Here is a 12,010-nt window from a genome sequence, read left to right on the forward strand (position 1 = left end):
TTCTTTATTACAAAATTAAAGCTGTTTAAGTAATTAATTTTAAAACTCGTAGTATTGAACGTGAGTTTTCACGGCGGATACACATAAAAAAAATCTTTTTTTAAACAAAATAAGAAGAATTAAAATACAGTCAAACCTGGGTATGTTTAATTGTAACTCGAGTTTCACGCTTATGGAGGTCGTCCGTCGGGACCGGACAATGACTCTCGCTTGTAGAAGTTTCTCGCTTATTCAGATTCGACTGTAAAGTTTTCGTTGTGGAAGTGAAAACGACGTTTATATCGTCGAATAAATTCATTACTAATGTCCATAAATATATTTTTCATTTGTATCTTACTTTTTTTAGTTTTGCTTCTTCCTTTTTTTTAAATTTACTCTTATAAATATTAGCTTACGTATACTTCTATGTATCATCACTGCCAATACAATATTAGGTATTAACAGTATTTATAAACGGTTAAACAAGGGTTACACGGAATTTTATTGGACTAGTTAATAACCATGGGCTACTTTCTACCATAGGTTACCTATTTCATCTTTAGAAAAATTTGTACTTTTCACGAGATGGACAGTGGAAACCTACCCTAAGATTTTTTTTCTCTATCTTCTGTTTTCAAGTTTTATAAAACCTTTTGTTCTTAAAGTACTAACCTGACTAACCGTGGGTTTCTGGGATCAAAATCCTCATTTAAAACAAATCGTTATCTCTGTTTTGTCAAAGATAATGATGACGATATGTTTTATACGGAGATTTTGGTCTCAGAAACCAACGGTATAAAGATTAATATTTCATTTCAAGCCTCAGTTGTTTTTTTTTCATGTTTATATTTTTACGACAGATAATAAATGCATTAACATATCGCACGAATAATGTGTTCTAAATCATATTTAGCGTTTAAGAAACATATTTGTAAAATTCAATTGCAACGTTATGTACCAATTGTTTTGGAACTTTCGTAACGAAGTCAATGAATTTAAAGGTGACTGGGTTTCTTTAATTTTTTCGTATTAAAATCAATGTTATGGTTTAAATTAACTGTTGTACAGATAATTGTGTAATAAAGAGTATAAAAATCGATGTTTTTCTTTCTCATTACCCAATTCATGTTTCAAATCAAATAATACTAACTTTTGTCCGTGGCTTCGTGAAAAATTAAAAAAAAAACGGTAGTATGTTAGTAATAAATGACAAATGACTTTCAAATGACAAAATAGTTTTTAAAATTGGCCAGTTACTCAGAGTTTATTCGTTACATCCAAAAACAAACAATCTTTCCTCTTTATAATATCAGTATAAAAGTACTTACTTCTTAAAAACATTTCGACAATGGAACTCTAAAATAAAAATACAAATTGGGATGAATTATTTTTATTAACAATTTTTTTTTTACTATTAATCTTCAAGATCTTTCAACACACTGTCTATATATCGAGACAATTTAATCATAGGATTAACAACTTTCTTTACTCTACGACAATTACAATTTTGACTGCACGAACGTTTAGGTAGATTGCTCTCCTCGAGCCATCTGTTTGTCGTCGAACTATTGAATATTCGTATTCTAGGCGAAAATGTTTCAACGCTCGGTAAACAATGAAAAGCGTGACTGTCATCTTTTATTTTATTTTTCACATTTCTTCTGTTTCTTCGTCCAATGTTTATCAATTTTAACTGTTCCTAGAAAATACAACGTAATATTAAAACTATTATTAGTCTTTCGAAATATCTTGGCGTTTCAAGGTCATCGACGATGCGCAGCACCCTCCCCCGCATCCCGCCCAAATGTCCAAATGAAATTTATGGATAGATTTGAATTTTATTTAGTTATACAAATAGAGTTACTTCCTTATGAAATGGAACCTTTTTCGTCGTATTACCTTTACAGTGCTCGATCTTTGTGTTCCTTTGGATATATGTGAAGGAGTGTAATGTTTCTTCGTAAGATTATTGTTGCCGGAGTAGTTTACATCATTGTCAAATTTAATAGGCGTAACGTAGGGCTGCAAAATATCACCTAAAATTTAATATTTTCTAAATTTTGGTAAAGTATTCATTTGTATTTTATTATTACCGCCTGTAATTTCGAAATTGATTTCCACAAAGGAATTCTTGTTTGTATTTGTTGCTTGTGCTGCAGATCATGCTGAAATAGCCCCAAGACTAATGTCAACAACATTTTATTACAAAAGAAAACAGATTTCTTAAGTTGATTTCTTATATACATTCTCCTTACATATATTTTTTTTTAACTTAAGGTTTCATAGCAGAAAAAATTATCTCGTATTTTTTGTGTTAAGAATAATTATTTCAATTAAGTGAACTTTGCTACCATATATTTAAATTTCAAAGATTGTTCTAAATATCTAAATTGAGAACTGTTTTGATATAACAATAATTTACACTTACACATTTTATTAACCCCCTTCCAAAGAATATCGCAAAATAATACAGCGGTTAAGAGTTGAGTGCTGCAATCGTAGTAGCAATTGCCTGCAAAATCAATGGGAGAACGTTCAAATATTATATATTTTACTAACAGAAGTACCATGAAATGTATTTAAAAAAGTAAATTACCACGATTCAGTCGCATTACTTGGTAAGCGAAAGAGACCAAACCCGACCATATCGCCAACAAACTATTGTCGTACTCCGCTTTGTAAACTGAGCAGTGTTTCAGAGATTTTATCGGCTCCTCGGTTTTATCTACAAAAGATTGTTTGGCATATTTCTCTAAACACTGAATATTTTCTTTCATAGCTTCGAGTTGCATATTAACACTCTCCTCGATGTTTTGTTTGACGACGTTCAACTCTGTATTGAGGTCTGAATTGGTCTCTATTTCTCTCTCTAAGGTGTTGGAGTTTTCTTGATAGGTTACAGCTGGCTTATTATCACTAGCGTCTTGATATCTGGTTCGTTCGTAAGACAGATCATACGTTTGATCTGAATTTACGATGGTGTCATCTGATTCTTGAAAGCCGCAGAAGTTGTCGATGAAGTCGTTAGTGCTAACGCTGGTGAGAGTGCCTGCATCGCTACCCATGCAGCTTTGCATGCGGCCCTCACTGTTGCAGGAGACCATCTGGTTGCAGTAATGCCGTCGCGCGCGCCGTTCTTCTAACTCCTTATGCAATAACTTCTCTTGACAAGATCTATCACGCAACACTTGAGCGCCATCTATCTGATTTTTCTCCAAAGATTTGTATTGCTCGTATAGATACCAAGACTGGACTCGCTTGGCTTTTTTACCTGGATCTAAATATTTAATTATATTGATTTATCTTTACGAATAAAAATAAAGAATAACTTAAAGTGTTGATCTAATCTTTTTATTAAATGATCGAGCTAATAATAAAATAGAAAACATTACTTACGTCGCGTTTCCATTTATTTAGATTCTTACCGTGGACATATAAGTAATTTTTATTTAAGACAAACGCACATTGTAACAAGCACTGGATTGTACCAAACACTACCAAAATAATTAATTTAGAAACGGTTACTATATTAAAATCAATATATTTTTATGAAGATCTATGATGGTGATTTGCCGAAAGTCACATAATTTATGCGAAACAAAAGACATTATGACAGATTAGCAAATAGCGTATTATTTATAAAAGAGGTTATACTATTAGAACTGAACGTGTAAAAAAGTATGTAAGGTCATCAATTTATTCAATGATTATCAATCATGTATCATCGTATTCGGCTATAGAGCCTTTCTAAATAATTTATCCGAAATGGACACAGCCCATCTTTAAGTATTGGTTGTATGAAAAAAGATAATAAGGGAGTCGATTTAAATTGTCTGTTAGAGTGATAATCCAAATCAATATATGCAATTTTAGACGAGGAACCCTTGAGCAACATTACCATGGGATTCCATTGCAGAGACATTCAATAAAAAAACCCCTTTAATGTTCTTTGAATAAAACGATATATTATATCTCTGCATGGAAGTTTCTGCAGTGAAACGTCTTGGTTTTTCAAAAATAACAAAACAAAATAGACTTATACATTTTAATCCGAGACAAAATTATAATAAAACATAGGTTAGTAGAAGAAAATAGCTCCTCCGGCAGGTTGTCTACTATAACCAGGATTAGTCTGTGACGAATGGACGCCGGAGTTCATAAGTTTAACGCTAAACGGTGATTTCCTTTCAGTGATGCCGCCACGCTTCATGGGATGACCCTGGTAAAAATTGAACCTTATTCACTGAGCATGATAGATTATTATTGTATAATTATGTATTCGAAATAAAAAATACTGAAATCAATTTATTTAACACGTATAGTGCCATAGACTTCACTTTTATCCGTAAAAATCAACGTAGTATGTTCTACGTCTTAAGGTTAAATTTTATACAATAGATTTTAATAGAAACCCGTGGCACCGAACTAGTAATTTTATCAGCCAAAATTTCACTTGTGCTCTTCTACACCATACTGACCTATATAGAGTTACCTAACCGTGGCTTTCTGAGTCCATCATCTCTGTATAAAACATATCGTCACCCCTGTTATTATTATCATTGACGAGACCGAGACGTCAATATGATTTAAAAGGAGATATTAGACTCGGAAACCCATGGTTAATCCGAGATGTTCGAGCAGTTAACAAATAATCAATATCCGTTACGGTCAAGACAAAGCAAAATATTAGAAGAAACTTACTAAAGGTATCTTAGGCTTAGGTGGCTTGCCGACAGTGTTTCTGAGGCGCCTCCAAGTCTCGCAACCACGAGTTTCAGGTTGCAAGTACAAATCTTCTTTATCCGCAAAATGCTCATAGGAATGGTCATATGTTGCAGCTAGAATTATGTCCAAACTGTCTTCTGGAATGCTAGGACATTTTTCTAAATTAATACATAAATCTAAAAGTTATGTAAATCAGGTCGTTTCTAATGTAAAATTATGAAATGTGAATTTTATCATTGAATAAAAGAAACGTCTAACCAATCTAAAAAAAATGCTTAAGCAAGACTTCAAATTGTTTACGCTAGTTACCTAACAATGACTACCTTTTAACGAGGGACAGTTAGGAATAAGTTTCCTTGAGCTCCTGAGTAGCGATATTTAAAGTGATTTAAATACTGTGGTAAAGATCCACTTACGAGAATGGGTGATAAAAACTTAATTTCCTAACGCTAGCTAATGTGTGGTGTGAAAAAAGCCTTGAGCCTGCTGGTACTCCATGTTTCTCGGTTGTAGACAATACTATCTCCTTAGAAAGATGCCCCTCTTTTCGCAAGTCTGGAAGAAGCTTTCTGTTTCTGACTTGCTTTATCCCAGCCATTTTGAAAACCTAAATTACCATTAATTTACTCGATTTTGTTTTTTATACTGATAAATAAGATTATCTACAACTCAATTTATAGTTCACAAAAATTTGTCATATTTTAAGTCATTTTGACTACAAACTTAAAGTAACCATGGCAACAAGACACCTAGGGTGATCAACAGAACCAAAGTAAATTTTATTGATAAATTATCTAAATAATATTTAACCGCTTTAGAGATACCTATCTATAATTTAGTTATTTAAATGTATTTTAAAACATGTACCTAAACGGTTAATCCAAAGAGTATATAAAATGGTTAATCTTTCAATGCAACCAGAGCTGTTAAAGTGCATGGCAACTCTAAATTTGTCAATAGACAAAGTGGGACCATAAACAGGAAATAGGAAGTGAAAAATTGAAATTTAGTCTATGATTTGCATGGCTTGGACGCGGTTGTCTCTGTAGAAGTGCGTAATTGTGGAATTTTTAGTGACGCCATCTTGTTTGCCTTTCGTTCCGTGGTTCTGCTTATTCTTTTAACTGTTATACTGAGGACCTAAATAATATCAAAATGAGCTACGGCAGGCCACCGCCACGCATAGATGGCATGGTTTCATTGAAAGTGGACAATTTAACATATCGGACTACCGCAGAAGATTTACGAAGAGTATTCGAGAGGTGTGGCGACGTTGGCGACATATATATTCCCAGAGATCGTTATACGCGAGAAAGCAGAGGATTTGCCTTTGTGAGGTAAAGAACACAAAATAACTTTCATTTCTTTACAATAAAATTGTCCCGCCATTTTGTTAAGTATTTTACGCACATGGTTTTTCACTAATTGTGGTTATTTTTAGGTTCTTCGACAGACGCGATGCTGAAGATGCGCTGGATTCCTTGGACGGGAGGATGTTAGATGGCAGGGAACTTCGTGTACAAATGGCGCGCTATGGTCGCCCCTCTTCGCCATACAGAAGCCGTTACGATCGCCGTCGCAGGTATTATACTTCTTCCTATTTTATTCTATTAACAAAACGAGCAAATCGTGAATCTAACTATCCTTAACATCTTGTAATCATCTGATTGTTAATGAAGTCCAACTACTAACTTATTTTTAAACTCAACATGGCGCCTAATTAAAAGTTGTTTCCCTCCAAGTGGCGCGGGCATGTAATGAGATGGTGGTAACCTATGTTCAATCTTCTCTTTAAAACTGTTAGAAATATCTTGCACCCCAAATTCATAAAATCTGATTCTACATTCACTTTGATGAAGGGAATCGTAAAGTTTATAAATGTTATAAAAGAAAATGTTTCATGTGATAAGGTTTAAAATTTTTTTTTTAATTAAACTTGTACTACTGCTTCATTAAATTATAAGCACATGTTGTGATTGACTAAAACATTTTTAGGAATGTAACAAATGAGATAGCTTTTTGAAAGCCTTAAAATATCTCAAATATTCTAATGTTCCATAGAAAAGTACATACTTAAGAAATTGCTATCCAAAATTTTTATCCTACATCTTACATCTCTTAAGAGGTGTAGGTGTATTACTTATTGTTGGATAAGTCAATTTTGAATCACTATCTTATCAGCAATTTCACCACATATTACTAACAATTATTATTTGTAAATTATCAACAGTTTAACCAGCTTAATCATATTTCAAGTATCAAATCGGCTAAACACTTCCGAAGTAATTCAGTGAACTAAGTTTTGTGTGATAATTTCTTTTAGCTTATCGCGTTCTCGGTCTCGTTCACGTCGTCGATCCAGGTCCCGTTCGAGGTCGAAGCGGCGCTCCTACTCGCGCAGCCGCTCCCGTTCCCGCTCTAGGTCCGACTCGAAGAGCTCCCGCGGACGCTCCCGTAGCCGCAGCCGTTCCCGCTCGCGCTCCCGCCATTGAAGTATTGGGTGAGTTTTAAACAATTCAGTATTTTCTTTACAGCCCTGACCTAGCAGTGCAGCAGAGTTTAGTTTGATCGCTGAAATATTCATAGATTTTTTTTAAATTAAAATATTGATTATGTTTTGATGAGCTTTTCCTATGTTATATTTCTTTGGTTGTCCTGTACTTTAAGATTCTGTCTTGTTGATATTGAACTCGATTAAAAAATAATCATAAATACACTTTGATTATTCTTTAGTCTAATAAAATTGTGCATTATTGATTGTTCTAAATTACTTATTACAAAGATAGCATACCGATGACCAGAGGTAACATGTTGAGTCTATTTGTATGTCAGAGTATATGAAAGTCTTCTCAAGAAATCTGTAATTTGTTGGCTTACAAGGTACCCTTAAAAAAATTAACTATAGGAGTGTATTAGGCAGTACATAATCCAACTAAGTCAATAGTTCAACACTGCCCTGCATAATATTTATTGGATTACTGCAGGTTTAGTGTAATGAAGAAAATCAATTCAGTGATAATTGATTAAATTTATATGTTTATTTATAGTAAGATTAAAAGTATTAAATTTAATGCAGGTTAAATGTACCAGCTAGAAGCTTGTGCTGGATTGGAAGATGAAAAGCAAAGCAGCACCTGGCAAGGTACTAGCACCTCTAAATTTAAGCAAAAACAGACCGAACTATGACAATCATAGTGGCAAACATTCATTGTAACAAATTGTTTTTATGTTTAGTTTTAAGTTTTTAAACTTAATATCAAGTAATGTAACAATTTGTAATTCTTTTTCTCAAATACAAAATGATGTACAAGCCTCCATTTAAGGCTATTCGTAAATTTTTCATATATTAGGTTATTTTCATGCAATTACTTTAATTTTGAACAGTTTAGATTGTTGTTATTAATAAAAAAATCAACATGTACACAAGTCTTAAAGTATTAAGTTTACACACAAAATTTTATTGTAGTTTAATTTTTTTGTTTTAACTAATTCAACAGATTGTAAATGTAATAATAGCATTACACTGACTCCAAAGTCGAGGGATGTAATTTCAGGTATAAAATTATCTAATGTCCAAGGTCATCATGTTCCAACCATGGGATTAATGGGCTAAATTGGGAAATTATATGGCACAACTTCAAATGGTAACTAATTTCGTTATCCAAGTCAAAAACATTTTTTTAAAAATGCAATAACTAGTTTCTTAGAGCCCTAATTGTAGCATGCCAGTATCCAGAACAAAATATTTTTTATGGCATAATACATTTCAGCGTTGTTAATTTAATATTTTAAAAAATAAGCCTGTGTTGTGTCTGGCATCATTTTATTTTGTAAGCTTTACATAACAAATGTAATATTAACTTGAATGTTGGTATGCTCAGGGCGTGGAGTTTGCTGGGAGAGCGAGCGGTTTGCGGGAGGGGGGGTTTTGCTGATTGCTGACAACTGCTGATTTGCTGTTGTTGCAGTGCATAAGTTATGAGTAAACTTTTATACTTATTGACAAACCGAGACACGCATTACGTCGGTACATTTGGCTGCCGCTAACTCATTATCACATCACCTTTACTGTCTAAATCGAACAGGCGTATTATTTTAGCATTTTTATAATTTTCAAATATTATTTATTTGCTAATACAAATTGTGAATAGTTCAGTAAAGTAGACTGGATGCAGCCAGTGGAGTGTTGGTCGGAGTTAGTAAGAACTAATGTGAGCATTTGTTTGGCAGGCCGGTGCTGCTCGCTGGCCTGTTTGCTGTGGCAGTCCTGTGCTGTGTAAGCTGTGTTTGCAGATGCGCGCGTCTAGGTTTATTGGCGACAGCAGAAATTCCCTCCTGCCCTGTTAGACCCACACCTTGACAACCTTTTAAGGATATATTTTTCTATGTGTTCCGAGTTTGCATCATTTTAGGTGTTTTAAGGAATAGGTTGTTGACGCAAATGACTAATTGAACCTAACCTCTTCCTTAAAATTTTTCAAGAATGAAGACACGTGGGGTAAGAGGTTAATCAGCAGAAATGAAGTATAATTTTGTCTTAAATAAATTTAGTTATAGAATAAATGTGATTTTAATTTAAAACCTTCATAAATTCCTAGAGTAATAGCATATTTTCTAGTTCCACTCAAAAGATGTGTTCATCATCATCTAAGACGCTACGCTACAGTCGCGGGTAGTCCGGGTTACAATGTTGCCAATATAAAATTAATAAATCTAAGTTTTCCTATCATGGACTAGTCGATTTTAAGTTTCACATGTGTAATCTCGCATCAGTGTGTACAACACGCATACCTAAACGGATTTCATTGCTTGAAAATTATAACTTTTGTTATATTCCGATTTAAACGCAATTTCTGATGATATATATGAGTTCGAATCGTCAACACCGCTAGCACCCTGAACTGTTGCCTCCAAAATGGCGAAAATTAAATAGACACTACATTTTACTACGGTTTATAGACGGTTGTATGAAGATCAGTGGCACAAAAGCATGCCTATGTTTTGAAACCATTTGACAGAATAGGTGTTGTCATATAAAAACAGCAGTAAATAAAAATAAGACTAAATTAAAATAATATTTTATTTAAAAACTTATTACTTAAACGTAAAATTAATTATTAATAATCCATTTTTAGCATTGTTCTGCTTGAACCATCTTCCAAACTTATGCTCTTGACCTACCGCAGCATACAATTGTGTCCCATCTTTAGTAAATTGCATACAGTTTATAAAACCATTTGCCTGTATACTAAACAACGGTATTATTTTTCTAAATGCATCATACACTTTCCATAATCTGATACTATTATCATAAGAACCTGAGGCGAACATGTCAGAATTTAAAAGTGTTGCTAAACTTGTTATCCATCTTGGGACATTATTTTCTGATCCATGAGCTTCAGGCACAGTACATAAAGGTTTCTTTTTCAAAACACTCCACACACAAAGAGATCCATTATCACTGCCTGATACAAAATGTTCTTCATCTAATAATTTAACTTCATCCAAACTCCCAACGGGTCCATTAAATATAAGTTGTGATTCTTCTACAATTTTCCATATTCTCACTGAGGTATCCCGACTTCCTGCTGTGATAGCTCGCTCTCTTGCTAAAGCATCAATGGAAGTTATAGGGGCTTGATGACCAAACAATGTTTCAACATAAGCCATTTCATCTAATGACCAGATTTTAATTGATCTATCCTTACTTGCCGAGTACAAATCATGTGTATTTCTTCTAAAAACAAGGCCTGTTACAATGTCTTTATGACCATTGAATGTACGTACATGTTTCATCGTATGTGGATCCCATATATTTATACTAGATGATTCATCTGAGGTAGCTAAGAATTTTGAGTCTGAAGAAATAGCAACGGATGTTATACTACCTTTGAAGAAATTAGAATGAGTTTTAAATGTTAAGCAGCCAAGTTTTCTTTTTTCTTTTATTCCCCATTTAATAAGACATCCAGACTTACAGCCAGTGAAAACATACTGTCCATCAAAACTGACACAGACACATGTGAGTGTGAGCCGGTGTTCCCTGGCACGGATTAACTTGCAATCATTGTCAGTTGGTGCAACATAACTATCCGCAACATTAACACGTAATTTGCCTTTCTGTTCCAAATAATCTTTTTGTAATCGTTTCTCTATGGCATCATCTAACTCTTTTGCCTCTGCTCTTTTTGCTTCCTCTTTTTCAATTTCTTCTAAATATTTTTTTGCCAGTCTTAGCTTCTTTTCTTCAGCAGTTTCATGATCACTTTCAGATTCTTCAGCGTCGGAAAACTTTTTAAGGTCTAATTCACTATCAGAAGATTCTTGACCGTTTTCTAGGTTAGGAGCGTTTTGTTTTTTTGACTTGGGTTTGTTTATTTTTTCACCTTTTCTTTTGAATACTTGCCTTGATTTACCTTTTTGAAAAAATGATGAAGACATTTTGATTTATATATCTATCTCACCAATAATTATTTCTCATAAACTTTAATAACTGCCAGCGCCAAGAAATTTTTAGCACGCTGGATTGGCATTTGACATTTGTATCTCTCCCGTCATTTTGACATTGACATTCGTTAATAACATTAAAGGTTCGTTCGGAAACATACCAATAAATGTCTTGGAAATTTTGCATAATACTTTAATGATATTATACTTATTTAACTGAAATCATAATGCCATAAATGGATGATCTTACAATAATTAACTTAATCTTAATTAAATTTTTTAAGTAACGTTACGTAGGCATATAAATATTTTTCACCATTCCAAAATCACATCTCGTTTGTTTATCACAACAAATCACACAATCTTTCATTCTTATTAACAGTCATATATTATTATCGCAAGATTAAATTTTGATGTAGAAAATTTTAATTACAACTGACAACTGTTCTTCCCACCTAAAATAAAAGCAATAGGATATTTTACATAAGCATTAATGAGACATATTTCATAGATAGATTAAAAAAATATGATGGACCCAGAAATACAACAAATTGCATTAAATTTTTTTTATTTATAAACTATTATCTTCTTGCAAAACGGAGAACTACTTTTTGAAGAAAAGTTCACTCAATGATAGTCATAATATCTTTCTTTATCCAACAATTGTATTCGCTCCTCTTAATTGCAAATAACCTGCAGTAATGTCCATTGGCAAACTTCTTATGGTTGCAAACTCATCTACATTACAGTAGAACAATTTCGAATGTCGGTCCACATAGGGTGCTGGTAACCCAGATATATCTGAATATTTTTTTGTGGGTTTAAATGTTGGTGGTGCATTAATAGAGTAATCTGAAAA

The 12,010-nt window shown here is 33.2% G+C and overlaps 4 protein-coding genes across 8 annotated transcripts; 1 reads left to right on the forward strand and 3 right to left on the reverse strand.

Moving 5' to 3' along the window:
* Window positions 1-1,353: 1,353 nt before the first annotated feature.
* LOC106118877 (uncharacterized) lies at window positions 1,354-3,571 on the reverse strand. 3 transcript variants are annotated; one of them, XM_013313640.1, is made up of 5 exons: window positions 3,376-3,571; window positions 2,579-3,256; window positions 2,408-2,491; window positions 1,879-2,015; window positions 1,354-1,678 (listed from the first exon to the last, which is right to left on the reverse strand). In XM_013313640.1, exons 1-5 carry the CDS (start codon window positions 3,386-3,388, stop codon window positions 1,394-1,396), a joined length of 1,197 nt encoding a protein of 398 aa, XP_013169094.1. In that variant the 5' UTR covers window positions 3,389-3,571; the 3' UTR covers window positions 1,354-1,393. The 3 variants fall into 3 exon arrangements, with proteins under 3 accessions (XP_013169094.1, XP_013169093.1, XP_013169095.1); XM_013313639.1 differs by having other exon boundaries at window positions 2,576-3,256; XM_013313641.1 differs by lacking the exon at window positions 1,354-1,678 and having other exon boundaries at window positions 1,952-2,001; window positions 2,576-3,256.
* A 439-nt stretch (window positions 3,572-4,010) lies between these two features.
* On the reverse strand, window positions 4,011-5,430 carry LOC106118905 (uncharacterized protein C1orf194). Its single transcript, XM_013313667.1, has 3 exons — window positions 5,121-5,430; window positions 4,681-4,849; window positions 4,011-4,198 (listed from the first exon to the last, which is right to left on the reverse strand). The coding sequence occupies exons 1-3, from the start codon at window positions 5,300-5,302 to the stop codon at window positions 4,058-4,060; spliced, it is 492 nt and encodes a 163-aa protein (XP_013169121.1). The 5' UTR covers window positions 5,303-5,430; the 3' UTR covers window positions 4,011-4,057.
* Window positions 5,431-5,696: 266 nt separating this feature from the next.
* SC35 (SR family splicing factor SC35) lies at window positions 5,697-9,267 on the forward strand. 3 transcript variants are annotated; one of them, XR_001227950.1, is made up of 5 exons: window positions 5,698-6,041; window positions 6,146-6,286; window positions 7,028-7,204; window positions 7,781-7,846; window positions 8,586-9,267. XR_001227950.1 is itself a non-coding variant. In XM_013313948.1 (4 exons), the coding sequence occupies exons 1-3, from the start codon at window positions 5,860-5,862 to the stop codon at window positions 7,194-7,196; spliced, it is 453 nt and encodes a 150-aa protein (XP_013169402.1). In that variant the 5' UTR covers window positions 5,697-5,859; the 3' UTR covers window positions 7,197-7,204; window positions 7,781-7,875.
* A 503-nt stretch (window positions 9,268-9,770) lies between these two features.
* On the reverse strand, window positions 9,771-11,780 carry U3-55K (U3 small nuclear riboprotein factor 55K). Its single transcript, XM_013313551.1, has one exon. The coding sequence runs from the start codon at window positions 11,143-11,145 to the stop codon at window positions 9,799-9,801; it is 1,347 nt and encodes a 448-aa protein (XP_013169005.1). The 5' UTR covers window positions 11,146-11,780; the 3' UTR covers window positions 9,771-9,798.
* Window positions 11,781-12,010: the final 230 nt, after the last annotated feature.

This window comes from Papilio xuthus, unplaced genomic scaffold (genome assembly GCF_000836235.2).
Source record: "Papilio xuthus unplaced genomic scaffold, Pxut_1.1 DF827542.1, whole genome shotgun sequence".
Taxonomy (NCBI): domain Eukaryota; kingdom Metazoa; phylum Arthropoda; class Insecta; order Lepidoptera; family Papilionidae; genus Papilio; species Papilio xuthus.

Excerpts from the sequence above, each read along its gene's own strand:
- LOC106118877 (XM_013313639.1), bottom strand. Across the intron at positions 2,492-2,575 it reads AGTAATGCGACTGAATCGTG|GCAATTGCTACTACGATTGC; the intron begins GTAATTTACTTT and ends TTGATTTTGCAG. Across the intron at positions 1,679-1,878 it reads AAAGATCGAGCACTGTAAAG|GAACAGTTAAAATTGATAAA; the intron begins GTAATACGACGA and ends TGTATTTTCTAG.
- LOC106118905 (XM_013313667.1), bottom strand. The coding sequence starts at position 5,302 with ATGGCTGGGATAAAGCAAGTCAGAAACAGAAAGCTTCTTCCAGACTTG. Across the intron at positions 4,850-5,120 it reads AGTTTTTATCACCCATTCTC|CATTCCAGAAGACAGTTTGG; the intron begins GTAAGTGGATCT and ends AAAATGTCCTAG. Across the intron at positions 4,199-4,680 it reads CTAAGCCTAAGATACCTTTA|GGTCATCCCATGAAGCGTGG; the intron begins GTAAGTTTCTTC and ends AATTTTTACCAG.
- SC35 (XM_013313948.1), top strand. The coding sequence starts at position 5,860 with ATGAGCTACGGCAGGCCACCGCCACGCATAGATGGCATGGTTTCATTG. Across the intron at positions 6,042-6,145 it reads AGAGGATTTGCCTTTGTGAG|GTTCTTCGACAGACGCGATG; the intron begins GTAAAGAACACA and ends GGTTATTTTTAG. Across the intron at positions 6,287-7,066 it reads CGTTACGATCGCCGTCGCAG|GTCCCGTTCGAGGTCGAAGC; the intron begins GTATTATACTTC and ends TCGTCGATCCAG.
- U3-55K (XM_013313551.1), bottom strand. The coding sequence starts at position 11,145 with ATGTCTTCATCATTTTTTCAAAAAGGTAAATCAAGGCAAGTATTCAAA.